Below are 21048 nucleotides of genomic sequence, written 5' to 3' on the forward strand. Positions count from 1 at the left end.
GAAGAAGCAGTTGAAGGCCCCCTTTACTGTGAAAACCAGGAGGCAATGACATATATACTTCTTCATGTAAATCCCCATGTAAAAAAGCATTGTTTATATCTAATTGATGAAGAGGCCAACACTTGGCAGTTGCTAAAGCAAGAAGTTCTCGAACAGTTACTGTCTTAGCAACAGGAGAAAATGTCTCAAAAAAATCAATGCCTTCTTGTTGTGTATACCCTTTAGCCACAAATCTTTCCTTGTACCTTTCCACTATTCCATCAGAATTTAGTTTAATCTTATACACCCACTTACACCCAAGAGGGGTTTTTCGAGGAGGTAATGTGGTAAGCTCCCAAGTTTAATTCTGTTCAAGAGCCTGAATTTCTTTGTCCATTGTTGATCTCCACAAAAGATTTTGAACAGCTTGAAAGAAAAATTGTGGCTTTTGAGGTAAGGAATTAATTGTCAGCAGATATGAATGATAGGAAGGTTCTAAATGGGAATAAGTGAATCCATCAGCCACATCATAAGCTGCACCAGAGACATGAGTGGTAGAATAAGCATAATCCTGTAAGTATGTTGGTTTAGTGGATTGCCGATATGATCTTATGATAGGTGCTGATGGTGATTCATGAGCTGATGTAGAAGCAGGTACTTATGTGATAGGAATAGAAAGTGTGGGCACATGCAAAGAAGGAACTGCAGTAGATAAATCAGAAACCTGAACTGGAGAAGAATTAGGAACATAATTTAAACTAGGAATAGACTCATCTTAGATAGGAATAGGAGTGACAAAAAATTCATTACTTGAGCTAGAAGATGCAAGATTATTAACTTCAGCAATTGAAGTAAAAGGATTTGAAATTGACGCTGTAAACCCTTAATGAAAGGAAATATGTTTTCATGAAAAAGCACATTTCTGGATATGAAAACTGAATTTGTAGACAAGTTTAAAACTTTGTAACCTTTTATGCCAAAAGGATAGCCTAGAAAGATACACCTCCTTTGCTCGTGCTGCAAATTTGTATATGTTATGTGCTAATGTAGAAGCATAACAAAGACAACCAAAAATTCTTAGATGGTCATAGGAAGGAGGACTGCCATAAAGAACCTTATAAGGTGTTTTGTGAGATAGAGGTGTACTAGGAATCCTATTAATCAGATATACAGTAGTTAAAACACAATGTCCCCAAAGATTTAAAGGTAAATGAGAATGGAACATAAGTGACCTAGCTACATTCAAGATATGTTGATGTTTCCTTTCTACAATTGCATTTTTTTGAGGAGTCTCAACACAACTTAAATGATGCAAGATGCCCCTTTTAGCAAAGAAATCACTCATGATGAATTCAGTTCCATTATCAGTTCGAATTATCTTCGCTTTCCTAGAAAATTGACTTTCAATCATAATGCAAAATTGTTCTAATATGGATTGAGTTTTTGACTTGTGCTTTAACAAGTAAATCCATGTACATCTAGAATGATCATCCACTATAGTGAGGAAGTATTTGCAGGAATCAATAGTAGGTACAGAAAATGGACCCCACAAATCACAATGAATCAAGTCAAAACAATTCTATGAAGTATGTAAACTTTTATTAAAAGGCAATCCTTTTTGTTTGGCAAGAGGACAAACATCACAGAATAAATCTTCACTTGAATCACAAATCTATACATTACTTGACTTGAGTAAAAGCAGCTTGGTATTGGAAGGATGTCCCAACCTCGAATGCCATATATGTGGCTGAGTTTTATTAACAGAGGAAACAAATGAAACAAAAGAAGGAATAGAATTGCTATCTTCCAATAGGTATAGGTCATTGCACTCTTTACCTTGACCAAGTGTGTTCCAATGAGCAAGGTCCCAGATGAAACAAAATTACCAAAGAAAATAAGGCAACAAAGAACATATTTGGTAAGTTGGCTAACTGATATAGAATTGAAGCTAAAAGATGGAACACAAAGAACATCATATAAGATGAGGTTTTCATTGATTTTGACAGTCCCAATATGTGTGACTAAAGCTACCTCACCATTTGGAAAATTTATGTGAGTTTTCATTGTGGCTATTATGGTGGTGAAACAAGACACAGAATGCACCATGTGGTCAGTAGCACCTGTGTCTATGACCCAATCAGTAGTTTCAAAACAGGTTCGATTAACTAGTTTGGCTGAAAAAATGGAATGTGTCAAATTTGGATTTAAGATAGGGCTAGAAACAACACCTCACATAGTTTCAAGGTAATTATTATCTTGAGAATGTGGTTTAGTGGCAACCACACCAACAATAGAAGGATCATCAGCAAATGAACATACATCAACAGCTCGAGAAACCAAATTTGGCAATCCATTACTAGTACTCACATTGGCTACATGATAATTCTTACCATAATTATTCCTCGCATTGAGGAAAGTCAGCAATTGCTCACATTGAGCTTTAGAAATAGGACATTGAACTGACACACTCTCAGTTGCTGTTCCTGGATTGCAAGTGACCTGATTAACACTTGATCTTCCTTTTGATTTATATCCTGGTGGATAACCATGTAACTTGTAACATTTATCAATTGTATGTCCAAGCATGTTGCAGTGAATGCATAACAGTCTCTCCCTTTTGTTATTTCCTTTGTTCCAAGAAGAATTTCCAGAATTACTCCCCTTCGAATTGGCATACATTGCTACTGAGTCAGACTTAGCAGTGTAATATCCTCCATGTCTTACATTCTTGTGAGACTCTTCTTGAAAAACAAGGGCATAAATCTTGCTGATCGAAGGAAAATACTCTTGCATTAGAATTTGAGTCCTTATAGTCTCAAAATTCTCATTCAAACCCATCAAAAACCTCATAGCATAAGTCTTGTCATGAGAAGCATTTAAGGTTTTGATTACTCCATAGGTACACTCTGGTAATGGCTCTAGATTTAGCAATTGATCCCACAGCTTCTTGAATCTTGTGAAGTACTCTGTAATTGTCATATGGTTTTAAGATATATTAGAGATCTCCTTCTAAAGATTGTAGAGTTTGGGACCACTACCCTATGAAAAAAGTTTTTGCAATACAAGCCACATCTCTCTAGTAGTTTGACAATACATCATGCTGCTAGATACATCAACATGCATCGAGTTGATCATCCATGAAATCACCATTGTGTTACAGCTTAACCAATCTTCATAGAAAGGAGACTCTGGATCTGGTTCAACAATTTTGCCATTAATGAAACCTATCTTCTTCTTGGCAGTGAGAGCTAAGATCATAGTCTTGGACTAAGAATGATAATTCTTCATTCCAAGTAATGATTGCATAACCAAGATGTTGCCTAGATTTTCATTCGAGTTGAGAAAATATGGATTTGTAAGATTTGAAGAACTGGTTTCAATGTTTGGATTACTTGATTCAGGAGATGCCATGAATGATTTTCAAGAATTCAGTTGAGGAAGACAATTAGAAATAATGAAAAAAAAAAAATCAAGAATTTAATTGAAGAAAAACAATCAAGAAATGGAAGAAAATTAGCTAGGAAATTAGCCAAGCTATGCTAGCCGAGAGTCTCTGATACCATGTAAAGAAAACTGAATACCCTTTCAGATTATCAATGAAGCTAAAGAATTAGCAAAGTTACAAAATGAATGAATATTACATATGCCCAGCCAGTTTATATACAAAGGCTGGTTAACAAAAAACTAAAAATAAAACAATTTTCTGTTGAAAAATAATTTGTTACAGACATTTTGCTAAAACTATTAATGATTACAAAATAATTATATCGCAGGCAGCAAATCTTCATAACCCATGCTCTGTTCTTGGATCATTGACTTGCCTTTCACTAAATTTAACACCCCAGCATTACCAGCATTAGCGATTAGCTCATTAAGTTTAATAGTCCGACCAGCTCTGCCCTCTTTGGTCTCTCTGCAAAGCCCCTCTCTGGTCTCTCTGCAATTCGTTCGCGAGCAAAGGAAGAAGGAAAGTCAATATTTAAGCAAAACTCGTAGGATGGTCCAGCGAGTTTTGACACATGTCCAATGACTGAATAGACCAGCGAGATTTGTCACGCGTCTAACGCTGCATCACTTTCTTAAACAAATCTCGTTGGATCAAGTAGAGAGATTTAAATGATAACCTAATCGAGTATTAACACATGACAACAAAATCTCACTGAATGGTCTAATGAGATTTGCTTGTAAAATAGCTCAATCGTGATGCTTGACAAATCTCACTACTTGATTTAGTGAGATTTATTTAAATTTCGCTGGATCAAGTCCCGAGATTACGTGTGAACGTCATTTTGAAAATAATTTTGTTGAGAGTATTATTTAATGTATTATTATAAAATAATAATATAATGGGAAAAAACTCCTAAAAGTCATGTAAAAAATAGTACAGTGCGGCAGGCCAATCGAGGTCGTGCATTTTCCGCCACTCAAGGAGGTACGCTGTTTCGATGTTCTGCAGACCACTATAAAGTCATTGGCGAGCTTGACTTAGAGCCACTAAAAGTATGCCACGTGAACCTAGACATTTACTTTTGCCGATTGTATGGATCGGGTACCGAAATTCACGAGCGCTCCGCTATTCGATGATCACCGAATCATTGCTCGGGAAATTCAAATGGGAAGATGGGATAAGACGGCAAGAGACAACGTGTAAGGGGCGGCAGGCTAGCGTCGGGCTAAAGTGAGCAGCAGTACGGTCATGCTTTTCCCTCCAATCACTCGCCTTCCTCCTCCGCGGCTCCACCTTGTGCTTCAAGCGTCCTCTTTCCCTTTCCCCTCCCTCCGCCCCTGCACCACCACCACCATTTCTCTCACTCTCTCTCTCTCTCTCTCTCTCTCTCTCGATTTTTTTGTTCTGAGTTGTGAATATTCGATGGTGGATCAATTTGGGGGCACGGATGTGCTCCAGACATGACATGGCGTTCTCAGCAGCTTTGCATCCCTATCTTCCTGCCACCTCTTCTCATCAGCTCTCCAAGGTTCTCTCTCTCTCTCTCTCTCTCTCGATATACACACACAGCAAATATTTTTCCTGGTGTTTGTTTGTTTTTTTTTTTTATTCGTTTTTTGATTATTTGTTGTTTGTATAATGTTATAGGTTATTGCCAATTAGATAAAATATTGTTTTGGAGAATGTGGTGAATGAGTTTGAAAATAATTTCTTTAGAAGTGTTTAGATGAAAATTTCTGAGTTCTGGGTTGGGTTTTCAAGGTTCAAGTTTAAAGGAAAATTGTCACTTAGGCTTTGAGTGCTTGGTACACTTTTGGGTGCCTTTCCATTTTTTTTAATAAAATATTTGGAGTGATTTTTATAGATTTGATGGAGTCTTTGTACTTTAGGATTAACGCACCAAAATTTGAAATAATGTGAATTGATCCATTTATTTTGGTATGGATTGATACTATGATTATTGTTACCAATGATTTTCTTGATGTAAACTCTGAACTTTGGGCTTAAATACCCTCACCCAGTTTAACAAAGTACTAGGCAATGAAATTGCAAGAAACGATATGAACATAAACACAATCACCAGAATTTATGTGGTTCATCCCTTAACCCAATGTCCATGGACAATCTGGCAAGAATCGATCCACTACCAAGGTGAAGATTGTTTATTTGTACTTGTATTCAGAAGGGCAACTGCCTGCAAATAAATGGGAGATTGAAATCATTAGGCAATTTTTGTTGACAATATAGTGGAGATTTTTGCAGGGGTTTTGTTAATAAATGATTTTAAATAGCGGTCATTATGTAGCGTAACGGTTGTTACATAATGTAATTTCAATGCCCTGATACCGATATGGACTGCTGGAATGGTGAGAAAAAAATCACAACTGTAACAGCTGTTAAGTTTCCGTTACTGGCTGTTACACCATCGCCCCTTTCTGACAGCTCTGTATACTGAAAAATACCTCATTTGTTCCTGATTTTTCTGAGCTTTGCTACAATTCTCCTTCTCCCCAAGGTCATCCGGCTTAGATCCAGTGATCTATGGCTGCCAAAAAAGAAATATGTGCTTGAAATTGCCATAAGAAGGTGATCAACTGCATCCCCTTCCCTTTGAAATTTTATCCATTTGGTAGATCCAAAGAGGATTTGAAGCATTGAGCTTTGAAGAGGGTTCAGGAATGGGAGACGCTTTACGTTTGTGAGTTCCTGAGTCCTGACTTCCTGTTCGTGGGTTTGCCTACTGCCAGCGTGTACAATTTATTCCACCCAACATTTTTTTTTTGCTAAAACAAGTTAGATAGCTTATTAGATTAACTAATTAATTTGCTACTTATGATTTACACTTAAACAAAAATGCTTGTAGCTTAAGTGCTTAAATAATTAATTTGCTACTTATAGCTTAAGCATATGCAATGTTTATTACTTAACTATTTCCACTATGTAGTACGTAGTTGCTTATACTTTTAATCATGGTTTTAAATCGCAGTAGCGGGTAGAGTAACGTAATGGTAACATCTGTAATGGGAAGCAGGAGTAGCGGATGCTACATAATGGGAAGTGGGTGTAACGGGCGTGAATTTTTTTGAAGCACGCATAACCTTGTGCATATTAGTGTACTTGCATGTTTTAAGCTTTTAACCCTTCTTAGAAAGAGTTTTAGTATATTTTGGATCCTTTAATTCGACTAACTAAATTATTTGGTAAGGGCAACAAGTTTACATTTGTTTTAAACCACCATTGTTAGAAAAATTACATGTGTGTGCGTAGTTATACTTCTCATTGTTCTTATATGTGATAAATTCTTATGCGTGCTAAATTAATTAATAAAAAAATACATTATACACTTCATTAATCTATTAGACACATAGGACATACGTATAATACAGATATAAAATAGTTAGAAAAGAAAGAAGGTTGAAGTTGAAAAATGTAGAATATATATATCACATTACTAATATTATCAAAATAAAATATTTTCCTAACAAGTTAGTATTTTCAAATTGTTAATTAATGCATCTCTTGTGAGTATTTAAAGAAATAGTACATTTTGTATTATTATCATTCTCATTATAATCTTTTCCCCCTCTTGCTACATGATATATTGAGAATGATTTATGAAAGAGAGGGAAAAAGTGAGAAGATAAAGTAAATTATAAAATAAATTTTTTGACGTTACTGCCTTGTAGCTGTTATGTAACGGCAGTAGTGGCCTTTACGTAATGGCTGCGATTCGAAACGGCCGCTACAGCCGTGATTTTTCTTCCCACTGATTTCACGGTGTGTAACGATATCGCTAAGTCAAAACACTGTTACGTAACGGTCGCGGCCATTATTTAAAATCATGCTTTTAATTGCTAATTTGCTATTCTTATAGCTTAACTAATTAATTTTCTTAATGGGCCTAAATTGCTATAATTAGTTATTGATATTTTGAATATTAGAATTTAAAAATTAATATTGTTAGAAAATACAGAAGAATATGTAACTAAGTATTAAATACAATGAAACTACTATCTATTTAGTCTTAAATTGCTTAATGGACCTAAATTGCCTAACCCCTAATGTCCAAATTTTTATGCTTGCTTCCTTATTGATTTATTGTTATTTTGAATTGTAAAATTTTAAAATTAAATTTCTAGAGGATGACAAAATTATGTGGAACTATGAAATGTAACTATTACATATATTGATACTAATAATTTATTGTGTATGTTCAATTGTATATTGACTCATTGTATGTTTCTAATTTATTGGTTTTCGTCTTCAATTACATTTCTAAATTTTTTTATCATTAAAGTAGTAGTAAGTATATAAAAAAAATGTCTTGTTTGTAACAGCGCATTAAAATTAGTATAAAAATCATGTTGCATAATAAAAAGTGTTTGTTCGTTGAATAAAAGTGGTCAAAATTCATTAAAAATCATGTTTTAAAAGATTCCATGCTTATTCTTCAATTTTGACATGATTGTGCATGCATGAAAATAATTCACGATTGCTTCCCGTTACGTAACGTCTGCATCTCCTGTGTCCTACGACACCCGCAACTGTTATGCAATGTTACCTGCAACTGCGATTGTTGTTGATGCAAGCAACACTGTTGAGTGTTGACCCATGTAAATTGTTAATGTCGGAGGAACAATCCGAATGAAACCCCAAGACCCTCTTTGCCTGCCTGGACACTCTTAGCCAAAAGCCCAAGACATGCTACACTCACCTGGTTTCCCTTAATAAGTAAAGGCAGCCCACTCAAAGGTGCTAATCCTTGGTAAGAAGCAAGCATGCCTGAAAATTAAATAGTCCATGTAGTACCTAGCTTTGGAAATAAGACAAATTTACCAAATAATCATTTGGAGTGTAGCATAACAACAAATGCAAAGCAAGTGGTTCAACCACATAGGCACAACTAACTGAACAAATTTCCTCCTCACACCCATGTGATGCTGCTGCCAAGCCCATAACCTCCACCTCAATAGCAAACCACCACTTGGCACCTTGTCATACTACCAAACTTTACCTTGACTCTGGAAACAGAAAAAAAGTTTCAAGTGGCCTGCGTATCTCTTTTGGAAATATTGTATCCTTCTCCAGGAGTGGACCTTTGTTTTTCACTTGCACCACCTTTTACTTTTTCCTTAGAAGTACCTCCTTTTCTATGCACTTGAAACCACTCACATCCTGAATCAACATAGTACCAATTGGCTTGTAAAAAATTTCAACTCGGATTCCTTCGTCACAAAAATTCACCTTTTGAAATTTTGATACATCCATTAACCTCCCAAATGTTATTCAAGAGTAAAATAAGTTTTCATTCAAGTCCAACACAAGCACAATATTTTCAGAAATTCTCACAGCACCATTGGACGTTTCGGACATTGTCAACTATTTCAAAATTGTCCAAACAATCAATATAAAAATCAAAACATGATTACATACGATAGGTTCACCATTATCAAGAATCCAACTTTCAGGAGTATTCTTACAGGTAATTTACATTTTGCCATCACTAATAGATGCGAATGACTCTTGAACTTAATTTGCTTCACTTCCATGCTTATCGTCTTCTTTTATTTCTACACCAACATTCCCTGTTGACATGCCTTTTCCACCCACTCTGCTGACAAAGAAGTCTACCATTGTGGCTTTTGAAGGCTTCTTTATGATGTCCTACGTCTACTAGATCATTCTTCTATTGCATCCCTTTGAAGTTCATTGGCAATATACCATCCACCTTGAGTTTGTCTTCTTGCAGTAATTCAAGTTTATGATTACACAAATAAATATTTGACCATGTACATAGCACCTTCATATCTTCATCCTCCATCCTCCTGCCAATATTTTCTAGTTCACCTGTGATGTCATTGAATGCATTTAAGTGATCTGAGACCTTGGTGTCTTCTTTCCTGTTGAGGTGAAAATTAGCTTGATACAAGCTTTTCAATCTTTCTTACAAACTAACAGCCGTTGAATTGTATATACCACTTTCCTGTTCATCAATCTTCTTTGGCTTTTTATTCTTGTTACGCAAGATATTGTGTCATCCAAACTAAACCAAACTGTCGTGGACTTTTGGCTTCCACAGTTTGAAATTTCATTTTTCTATAGAATTTTCCACCTTGAGTTTGTTACTTGTAAGCTTCTCCATTTTATTTTTCTAAAAAGAAATTTCGTTGAATTTTTTGGCAGCTTGAACTTGTGATTTTGATACCATTTAAATCTCTTAGACCCAATTTGGCATAGTAAAACATGCTAGTGAAAGTGCAAGATAGCACTCTAGAATTTGCATCTTTTGGCACTTATGCTATCTCCACAGGTAATCCATTATCAAGGTGAAAAAAATTACAACACTTGCAACATTCTTAGCCAAGGCACACTTCCAACATTCACTTGCCTACCCTTAAATAAGTCCTGGCAGACTAGTCATGCATGTAATCTCAGTCATGGTCAAGTTGTCTTAAAGATGACCCTAATCCTTGGTAACATGTTAGCATGCGATGTAAAAAATTAAATGGCCCATGCAATAACCAGCCTTGGAAAGAAGACAAGATGACCAATTAGTTATTTTGTATATGCCCATTGCATGGAAACAAATGCCCTTTCAACCTGCCCTTCAAATTTACCCATGCAAGCTCTCCCCCAATGAGTGTACGCATGCTCATCTAAAGTACCTAAACTTCACAGAGGATGCTCACACTCTTCGTTTCCAGCTTCATATGATCAGATGCACCTTTAAGATGTTTGAAAGCCATATCTGGATTTTAACTCATTTGCACATAAGTGGCAGGTCTTTGCATTCTAATTATGTCACACTTTCCTTAAGCTAAGCAAGTTTCGTGAGGGACACAATTGTGGTGCAAATGATCGTTTTCAAAAGCAAAAAAGGTCTCTCTTTGTGGATGCTTCGTTATCAGCTCAACATGGTATTCCCTCCCTTTTCTTCCTCTCTCACGCAAGGCAAAAAATTGAGAGAGTGCAAAAGGAGAAGTTCCTTTGGATTGATAAGGCCTAAGTTCAAACATCATCAAGCCAAGGTGTCACAAACCAAGTTTGTTTAGGGAATTACATTTGCTTGTGACTGCTTGTCTTGTGTACATGGGATGAGTAACCTTCATGTAAATAATAGTGTAGGTTTTATTCTTTGAGTAGGATAATGTCTTAGTGTAAAATAGGAGTACAACTCCATGGTTATTGTAATGTTTCCTAGTGTTAGAGTTAGAATAACATAGAAAACTTTTTAAAGGGAGAGTGAGTGTTCATCAATCATTATAAAACTCAGTAGCTTTTGTAAACAGGTTTAGCCTACTAGCTTCCCTCGTTTAACACACATTATCTATGGAGGTGTTAATAATGAATTGTGTTGCTTTACAATTTACAGTGCGATTGTTATCTACTTTCATGTTGGTTACTGCTTCTGCTTAACTTTTTATTTGATAGTTGAGAATTTGTTCATGTGGAGAAATCATGGTATACTTTTGGGTGAGTAGTTAAGCAAGTGTTATAACTAGTGCTGCACGGCTCTTCATGAGGTGCAAAGTGTTCAGCTTGTGATAGCTGGTCCTAGAGCTTGGTGAATTTCATTGTGAATTCGGTTTCTTTTGTATTGTGGGATTGTGTGAAGGATTAGTAAGAGACCATGCTAATAATACCAAGAGAATTAAGGCGTTAGAAGTGCAGGACAACCAACAACGTGGTTGTGGAGATGGCCAAACTTGCTGAACTTGTTGATGTATTGGAGGGATCACAAAAAACATCAATAGGGTTATATTGTGAAATTCTTAGAGAACTTCCATTCTACGATAGAATCTTTACTGATTTAGACGATTAAGCTTACTACCTAGATGAACCTAATGGTTCTTGCTATTGAGAATTTCAGTCTATAGTGGTAGAGTATGGAATGACAAGTGTGCCAAAACCATGAGCATAAGGAGGTGTCCGCGATGCTAAGGAGTTGGAGAATTTCTTATTTGACATGGAGCAATACTTTTGTGCAAATCTATATTTTTTTAGCAAACTTCAAAGGAGGTAAATATCATTTTTGAAATCTCAACAGAGATTTCTATCTTTTTGTCAAATCTCCAAGAAAACAAATGTCTTTTATCCTTTTTCTTATCAACACATAATTTGGTGCTACAATCAAATAATAACATCAGTATTTTACATAATTATATGATATCGAGCAAATGACAAAATGGGTTAAAGGATGTGAGAGAGGACTTTAATTTAAATGGCAAAGCTAGCTTATGTAGCAGAGATCATGCATGTGTCCTCGCGTGGGTGGTCATGTGCCAATCCTTGGTGTCTCCTCTACTTTTGTGCTGAGAGGATCAACTCAAAGGAGGCAAAATTATCTATGGAGACAATGTACTTGAGTGATGACACTAAGTTGTGGTGACGTACCACGTGTGATGAGATACCAAGTGGAAAGTGTGTAATTGATAGTTGGGTAGAGCTCAAGGTTCAATTCTTTCTTGAATTGAGTATGCTCGACGCAAGTTGTGAGATCTTAACCACACTAGTATAGTCATGGGGTATGTGAAACAATTCTCTACTTTAATGTTGGATATTCGGGACATATTAAAGAGAAACAAGTTGTTCCATTTGCTTAAGGGATTTAAACCATGGGCAAGGGTTGAAGTTCATTGACAAAGAGTGCAGGACCTAACTACTGCATAAGCTACCGCGAAATACTTGACTGACTAGTGACTACACTAGAGAGCTCCACGTTCAAAGAGACTGAGATATTAGGTGGAGACAATGGAAGTCTTTCAAGAAGGGCAAACCCAAAACCCGGGGGGAGCCGATGCTAAGGCATCAACTTCAAAGGAAGCTTCATTTATCATTATCTTTCAACAGACTTGGTGGTAAGAGTATGTTGGCATGCTTCTTATGTCAAAACTCTCATAGAGTTGTTGATTGCCCTCATAAGTCACTGTTTTATGCCTTGCAAGCTTCCATCGCAGAGAGGGCACAAGGACAAGACGAGGATGGGGAGGAAACCTAAAAAAGGCAAACAAAAGAACAAAAAATTATCCAAGCTAAGGGTTAATGTTTGTGGATTTGCGAATCAATGGAAAGAGCACCCATGTTATGGTGGATATCATAAATTTGTCTTATAGATGGAAATGCAAAGACTTAACTTGAACTTGGAGAAAAATTCAAGACGCATGAAAACAGTTAATTTCGTAGCTTAGTTTACTTTAGGAGTAGCCAAGCAAGTGATTGTGAAGTTTTTACAATGGCTAGGTGTCACGAGTTAAGCTTGTTTAGGGCATTATGTTTCCTTGTGACCGCTTGTCTTGTGTGTTTGTGATGGGTTTCATCATGTAAATACTAGTGTAGGGTTATTTTCTGCTAGTAGTTCATTTGTATGCCAAAAAGGCAATATGACTCCTCGATCACTTTGATGTTTCCTAGTGCTAGGATGATAATTACATAAAAACCTCTGGAGGGGAGGGTGAGTGTTCATCAGTCATTGTAAAACTCACTAACTATTGTCAACATGTTTAGCCTACTTGCCTCCCTCGCTAAACATACCATGTAAACGGAGGTGTTGTTAGAATTGCGTAGTTTCATGTTTACTGCTTGCTTGCCATGACTTTCATGAATTGATTACTGTTTCTGCTGCTATTTGAATAAATGTTAATGAAAATGTTTCGTGGATAAATGTTGGTAAACGATAAGCTGGCTAGTGAAGCAAAAGTGTTTTAGCTAGCGCTGCATGGACCTTCACAAAGGTGTGAAAAATAGTTAGCCCATGACACTTGGTATTAGAGCCAAGGCTTAGTTGCTACGAGAATTTAGTTACCTTCGTTGTGGGATTTGAAAAGTTTTGGTAAGTGATCATGGCACCAAACATTGTTGAGAGGATCAGCATGCTGGAAGCACAAGCTGAGGCAACAACCAACACTGTGGCCGCGGATATGGCCCAGATGAGGGAACTTATTGATGAAGTGATGGGATCACAAAAGCATCAAGTAAGTTTATTAGGTGAAATGTCAGAGGACTTTCGCCATACAGTTGGAACTTTGCAGTCACAGATGGTTGATCTGGATGCAAAGATGAATCTGATGGTTCTTGCTATGGGGAACTCCAACACTCTAGGAGTTAGCAAGACCAAGGTACCAGAACCCATGATGTATGGGGATGCCCGGGATGCCAAGGAGTTAGAGAACTTCTTGTTTGATGTGGAGCAGTTGTTGACCTTATAGGTCATAACCCGTTTTGATAATGACAAATACCTTTGTATTTAACGTTTGCCCTAAGTCTGTGTGCAAGATTAATTTAGCATGATTTGGGCAATGTCATATGGAGACTCAAAGAAAATGAAGCCCTAGAGTGTTTTCATTTGTATTTGTATTTTACATTATTCATTCGGGTCTGTAATAACTGCATCACTTACATGATAGGACTAAATGCTCGACCTTAGAAAGACCCTAGATCCCTGCATAAAACTTTAAACTCAGAAAGGACCTATATTTTAAGTTTGAAAGGGCTTCGGGTGACTGAACCAGGCATGTTAAAAATGTCTCGGTCGACCGAATAGTTGACTGGTCAAAAGTTTGACTTGGGTCGGGCGACTGAACCGAAATGAGTTGAACGTTCACGGTCGATCGAACCCTAAATGAAGACTTTTTGATCTTCCTCGGGTGCTCGAACTTCACGTTTATTTACACCCCAGGCGACCAAAATGGCAAGTTTGGCAGACCAAACTTAGTGTCAAGCGACTGAACCTCGAGCATTTTGGGAAATCGCCTTGACCTTAACCACCCAAACTTAACCCTGGGCACCCGACTAGTTAAGTAAGAGTGCTATAACTAGTGTCGCAAGACACTTCACAAGGTGTGAAGTATTCAGCTCGTGACACAAGGGAATGATCTTTGCATCCCTAAAGAAAAAGGAGGTTTAGATAGTCACCCCTCTTTCTGCAGTGAATAAGCATAAGTTTTCTATTAAATCCAAAATTGTTAATAAATAACGAAGCAGTAAGAAGAAATGCATTAATTACTTTGGTTCCTCCATCTCAATTTGGAGCCTATGTTTACCAAGTATTTTAGAAATTTTTGGTTAACACAATCATAGAATTTTACCATATAAAATTTGCAAACAAATTTGCTTCACCTGATTTAGGCATGGGTAATCATTTGCACTAATATACCAATCAAGATATTGCTTGCTTTGGATTAGTACACATTGATAGGAAAAAATGAATCAGGTTGAGCATAATTGAATAGAGAACCTTGTAATAGTTATATACACTTCGGAAGAAGTTAACAGAGCAAGATTCCTGACTACAACTCCGACTTCTTTGTTACAAGTGTAGTAATGCCATGGAGGATGCATGAGAAAAGAACTCGTCATTGCCAGAAATTAGCTCTTTCTGGCTCCCAACGCTTCTTAAAGAAAAGGGCTGCTTCAGAAGACAACTTGTCATTCTTGGCGATAACCTACAGATTTTAGACATGTGACTGAATTCTGTCTGTCATAGTTCCAGAAGGAGGCTTCCTGTGGACGTTGACTGCACCTTCTACAGCCATGTCTTCCTCCAATGGTCTTAAATTTCTACGAAATTGTTGAAATTTCTATCGAAATTTCTGATTTTCATCACCCTCGAAATCGAAATGGCATTCGATTTTCGTTTTGCATAATTTCCATCGAAACCTCAACAAATCACCCAAAATTTATCGAAATCTTGAAATTTTAGCGAAACTTGGCCAAAATTTAACTATACAATGAAATTTCATTAGAATTCAAATGAGAAATTTAGGAGTGAAGTGAAATTTCTATCTTAATTTATTTTATCCAAACAAAAGATTATTACAAGTGCTTTTGAAATTTTATGAAAAACTAAACTTACAGTAACATTTTATTTAACCATTCATGTCTCTAAATTATCATTATTTGTATAATAAATAATATTTAAATGATTTATGAATTTTATTTGTATTAACTGAATATGTTTAATGTACATTCTCTTACAAATATGTTTGATACACATACTATTTTACAACTTTTCCACACATACAAAATATAAATGTATTTAATTTGAAATATATTAGTCCTAAAACTTATATTATTATGTTTGTTAATCATTTCTAAAGTTTCACAAAGAATTTCATGCTTTACCACTAATTTTCGTTATTTTTTCAAATCGAAATTGAAATTGAAATTGACATTGAAATCGAAATTTCCATAGAAATTTTTGTACTTTTGGATCTTCGAAATTTGACTCAAAACGAAAAATTTAAGACCTTACTTCCTCGTGCGTGTCTCAATAATGTCATATTTTATTATAAGATCCACCTTTTCTCCGCCATTGGCCATTTGATGCCATCTAAGATTTATATTTGCCACCTAGCCCATATCGAGAAAATTATTGCAAGACTGCTTATGTCCAAGGTGCCACCTAGCCCATATCAAGAAAATTATTGCAAGACTGCTTATGTCCAAGTAGGGCAAGGTCTTAAATTTCGATTTTGACTAAAATCTGGAATTCTTTAATAGAACTTTAGAAAACCATTAATAGACATAATAATATAAGATTTAGAACTTAAAATATTATAAATAAAATATAGCAAGGACTGGTATGTGTGTGTAAGGGTGCAATAACTGTAACATAATAATGATATTAAAAATATTAAATTAATAGAAATGAATACATAAATTAATTAAATATTATTTATTGTACAAATAGAAATGATCCTAGACATAAATGGTGAAATAAAATATTTTATTTAATATTTAAGTTTAATTTTTAATATAATTTCAAAATTCAGAAAGCTATTATCCTTCTTGCAATAATCTTTAGTTTCAATGAGAACAGAAGATAAACTAATTCAAAATTTTCAATCTAGGTTTTGATCTCAAATTTGAGTTTCAAAGAAAAATCATTCTATAATAAAAAAATTTCGACAAATTTCGCTGATCTTCTTTTTGATATTGATGTGAACCCATGAACCCCCTCCCCTCCCCCACCAACACACACAGCTCTATTTTGCTGGAGAGAAAGACACAGAGAGAGATGATAGTGCTAGTTATTCTCTTCTCCAGATCTTCTGGCCAAAGTATTTTTGGGAACCCGTGGACCCCCTCTCCCAGCAACACACGCGCTCTATAATGATGAGCCAAAACTTTTGTCAAAACTTGTGAATTTGAAAATTTTGCTAATGTTTGGACCAGGTGGTAATCTAATCACAGGTTAAGTTGATCACATGCTTTCTGCAGCATATAAATTTCTAATGCATTAGGCAGAAACACTTCTATCCTTGTTCTGAAGATACCAGAATGATGATTAGATTGATTGCTTAAAATCTTAAAAACTGCACTTGTTTACCTATGTTTTCTTCTTGTTTTTTGGTTTGTACTTTTCTCGCCTGTCAGCCTCTTGCTTTTATGTGCGTTTCTAGTCATCAGCATTATTATTATTATTGTTTTTTTTTCTGGCCTGTACATTTTTCATAAAACGATTTTTGACCGCAATACTGACCGAAATAGGGATGAAAGAGAACACTAACTGAATATCTTGGTTTTGCACTTGATTAATTATTATACATTATGGGACAATTCTTTCTGCAGTTATTCTCTCCAAGGCTTAGTAGGAAACGGGAAGGTTTAGCTGTTACAAAATCTCTAAAAGAGAAGGGTCACTCGACATGGTCTGTTAAGTCAGCCTTGGATAACAGGAAATCCAGCATCAATGACAATGGGGCAATGGAACCAGCGAGGGTTCTCTTGGAGAGATTGTTTGCACAAACACAAAAACTCGAAGAACAGATGAACAGAGATTCTCCTCTCTCACAGGATATTCAGTGGGGCCTCAACCTTGAAATATTGGAGTCTGATCTTCATGCTGCATTGGAAGTTTTAAAGAAGAAGGAAGAGGATCTACAAGATGCAGAAAGGATGGTCTTGTTGGAACACAGGGAATTAACCCACGCAAAGGAGCAGTTGGAGCAGAGAGAGCAAGAAATTTCTGCCGCCTGTTTCAAGCAGGAAAAACTAGAGGATGAGCTGAAGCAGGCTAATCTTGGCTTACTTGCTCAGGCTAGGCAGATGGAAGATTTAAAGCTTCAGCTTCAGGAGAGAAACCAAGAGATTACTGCCATGGAATCTGCAATATCTTTGAAAGAAGATGAGATGGATGAAATAAGGAATGAATTGGCGAGGAAGAGTGAGGAAGCTGCCACGACCAATTCTGAACTAAAATCCAAGGCTCAACTCCTGAATGAAGTCAACGAAGTTGTTAAGAAACAAGAAGTTGAAATCAAAGAACTCCGGAAAGTAATTCAAGAGAAAGAGGAAGAACTTAAAGTCTCTGTTACACTGCAGAAATTTGAACAGGATAAGCTGAAAGTTGCAGAGGCCAAGTTAGAGAAGCAGACAATGGAATGGTTATCAGCACAGGAATTTCTGAAGAAACTTGCAGGGGATACATCCCAAAATATCGGAGAAACTAATGAAACTTTGGAGGACTTTAAGAGAGTGAAGAGGCTTCTTGCAGATGTCAGGTCTGAGTTGGTTACTTCTCAGAAATGTCTGGCTTCCTCGAGACAGAAAATGGAAGATCAAGAGCAGCTGCTAGAAAAGCAAGTAGCTGAACTTGAAGAGCAAAAGATAACTGTTATGTCTCACATGACGAGTTTAAAAAATGCTCGAATGGAAGTGGAAAGTGACAGGGTGAAGCTTACGGTTGCTGAGGCTCGAAACAAGAAGCTTGAACAGGACTTAACCATGGAGAAAGAGCTAGTAGAAGAGTTACAGAAGGAGTTGAATAACGAGCAATCTTCTCTGCAAAAGGCAATCCAGGAAGTGTCTTTTCTTCGGAGTGAGCTAGATTTGAAGAGTTCTGAGTTTGAAGAGATGCATAATCTTCTCAAAGCTAAAGAATCAGAGTTGGTGGAAGCTAAACTAGAAATTCAGCATTTAAAATCTGAGCAGGCTTCTTTGAGACTTATCTTAAATGGTAAAGATGTGGAACTATTCACTGCAAGGAAGAAGTTAGAAGAAGTAAATCAAGAGGTTGCTGAGCTAAAACTGCTTATGAACAACAAACAGAACCAGCTTACCCAGGCAACTACTCTGCTACAGGAGCAAGACAAACATTTTCAGACAATGCAACATGAATTAAGTGATACAAAGCAGAGATTTTCTGAAGCTGAAACAGTGGTTGAAAGGATTGTAGAGCTTACGAACAAACTGATCATCTCCACAAAGGATGAAGATGCATTGGGCCCAGTTAATGGAAGGAGAGGCAGTTTGCTGCTGCAACTGTCAGAGAAGCCGAGCAGTGATGTTAGGTGGCAGAAGAAACAGCTTGAAACTGAGCTTGAGCTGACCAAAGAAAGCTTGAGAATGAAAGAAATTGAAGTCCTGTCTGCACAGAGGGCCCTTACAATTAAGGAGGAAGAGCTCAAAGCTGTTCTTGGGAGATTAGATGCAAAAGATGAGGAACTAAAGAGGGTGAAGGAAGAAATTATCGAAGACACAGATGGTCTGAGGAACCTTTATGCTTTGGCACAGGAGAGAATTGGTGAAAGGAGTATTGGGGACTTGGCAATGGAAAAGCTCCAACTTGAGGCTGCCCAACTGGAAGTTGAAGCTGCAACCAGTGCACTCCATAAACTTGCAGAAATGAGTAGGGAGCTTTTGAATAAAGCTAGCCTGAGCATTGAAGCTGATGCTGATATCAGTGTCTTACTGCAAAATGGTTCTGATTCTAGCTCAAATGTTGTGGAAAATGGGTCTTTTACTGAGGTTGAAACAGAAGTTACCTATCTTTCATCTTTAACCGAACAGCTTGTTAGAGAAGCTGGGATTGTCGATGCTGCGTATTAGCAGCTCCAATTGCAATGCTGGCAGCCACAGGCAGCTTTTGTGCATATAATTGATTGCTTTCTATAGAATAGCTGGTAGTCTTGGCACATTTGTTCCTGTGTTGTAACTATCAAGCTATCCATACAAATGTTAAAAGTTTGGTTCCTCAATAGAATAAGTTGAGAATGGAATAGCTACCTTATAATGTCATTTTAAGGCGAATAAATCATGCAAAAATTAGTGTTATTCTAATTAGCATAGAATATACAAGGAGTGATTATTTTCAAATATCACGGCCATTTTATTGTTATTCCATGTTAGTTAAAATAACTCATTAATGTACATGATCATTTGCCATAAAATTATATCATTTTTTAATTCTTTTTTATTTTGTAAGCTATTTATGTTATATGGTTTTTATTCCATTCCTAACTTAGATCTATTTTATGAACTAAATTTAATCAAGATGTGAAATTGTTTGTTGTATCACAAGCAACATGTGGTGTGCTTCTTTTAGGAAAAAAAAAAAAAAAAACTTGTCCTATTCTTTCTGTGCTGTATTCTTTCTATCCCAAATACCTTCAGCTGGTTGGAATGTGCCATTATGTTAGGACATTGTCATGTTTGATAATGTGTTCAAAGCAATTTTTGAGAAAAAATGTTTGGGCTGTACGAATAAAATAGAATTAATCACTTTATTTTTGTGGCAAAACATGTTCAGCACACAATGTTTTTTTATTCCATTTCACAACAGCACACTTTGCATAAAGGAGATGTATTACAATATTTAAGACGTATCATTGCTGCGTAGACTTCCTGATTCCTCATATTTAGCTCTGATCATTGATAGCCTTCACTTAGAAATTATCCTAGCTGCTTGTTGCCCTTGCATGCCCTTAACAAGAAACAAGGAAAAGCAAGAAAAATGTTCTATGTTGCATACAAAACATGGATATATCATGCAATTCACTTTATTGTCTTTCGGCTCTGATATTTAGAATATAAACCATCCACCGCCTGGAGCCCATCAGGTTTTCTGAACTCAAGAATCTGGGCAACTAAAAAACAGCACGAAGACTCTCCCTTGTTTAAGAAACTGGTTCAGATTAAAGATATGTTGATAATGCAGTGCAGAGGTAGAAGCTTGGCAGAAGCTCAGCTAATGCAGTGGGCTGAGGATGGAAATTTTCAGTGCTCTAAGGCCTATAATTTCCGGAGATGGAAGGGGAGGAATGCCCCGTGGCAGAAGGTGACATGGAAGAATGTTTGTGCTCCTAAACACTCCTTTGTTCTCTGGTTGGCAGCAAGAGGGAAGCTTTTGCCTAGTGACAAAATTTGGGGGGAGGGGATTGACAAAACCTGTGTGTTCTATGATTCTGAAATAGAAACATTGGACCATCTGTTTTTGAAATGCAGATTTTCCTCTATAGTCTCGAATTCCATTAGGAGTTGGCTGGGTGTGACTAGGGCTATGACTACTATTAATGCTAGTCTTAAATGGCTCCACAAGGAAGGCAAAGGCACTGGGGTTCATGCAGTGGCCAAGAGAGTTTGTTTGGTCATCACAGTTTACTGTTTGTGGCTCTTTCCAAACAAGAGGAGATTCGAAGGTTCAGACACACTTTTATAATAATATATATGATAAATCCCTGTCTTTGTATTTGAGTCAGGTTGAGTTGTATTTCTTGTTCTTTGGTTGTGTGAGCTTTGGGCTCCCTTCCTAGGTTTGCCCAGAGTCCTTGTACATATCCTTTTTGGTCTATAATTATAATTTTCTGATTAAAAAAAAAAAGAAAAAAAAAAAAAACAGTAAT

General features: G+C 36.5%; 1 protein-coding gene across 1 annotated transcript; it reads left to right on the forward strand.

Moving 5' to 3' along the window:
- Positions 1-4536: 4536 nt before the first annotated feature.
- LOC131150710 (uncharacterized) lies at positions 4537-19431 on the forward strand. Its single transcript, XM_058101598.1, has 2 exons — positions 4537-4955; positions 16997-19431. Exons 1-2 carry the CDS (start codon positions 4875-4877, stop codon positions 19253-19255), a joined length of 2340 nt encoding a protein of 779 aa, XP_057957581.1. The 5' UTR covers positions 4537-4874; the 3' UTR covers positions 19256-19431.
- Positions 19432-21048: the final 1617 nt, after the last annotated feature.

This window comes from Malania oleifera, chromosome 3, assembly GCF_029873635.1.
Source record: "Malania oleifera isolate guangnan ecotype guangnan chromosome 3, ASM2987363v1, whole genome shotgun sequence".
Lineage (NCBI taxonomy): Eukaryota > Viridiplantae > Streptophyta > Magnoliopsida > Santalales > Ximeniaceae > Malania > Malania oleifera.

Bases quoted from the DNA above. Each gene is read 5' to 3' on its own strand.
- LOC131150710 (XM_058101598.1), top strand. From the start codon at position 4,875: ATGTGCTCCAGACATGACATGGCGTTCTCAGCAGCTTTGCATCCCTAT. The intron at 4,956-16,996 runs GTTCTCTCTCTC...TTCTTTCTGCAG, and splicing joins CTTCTCATCAGCTCTCCAAG to TTATTCTCTCCAAGGCTTAG.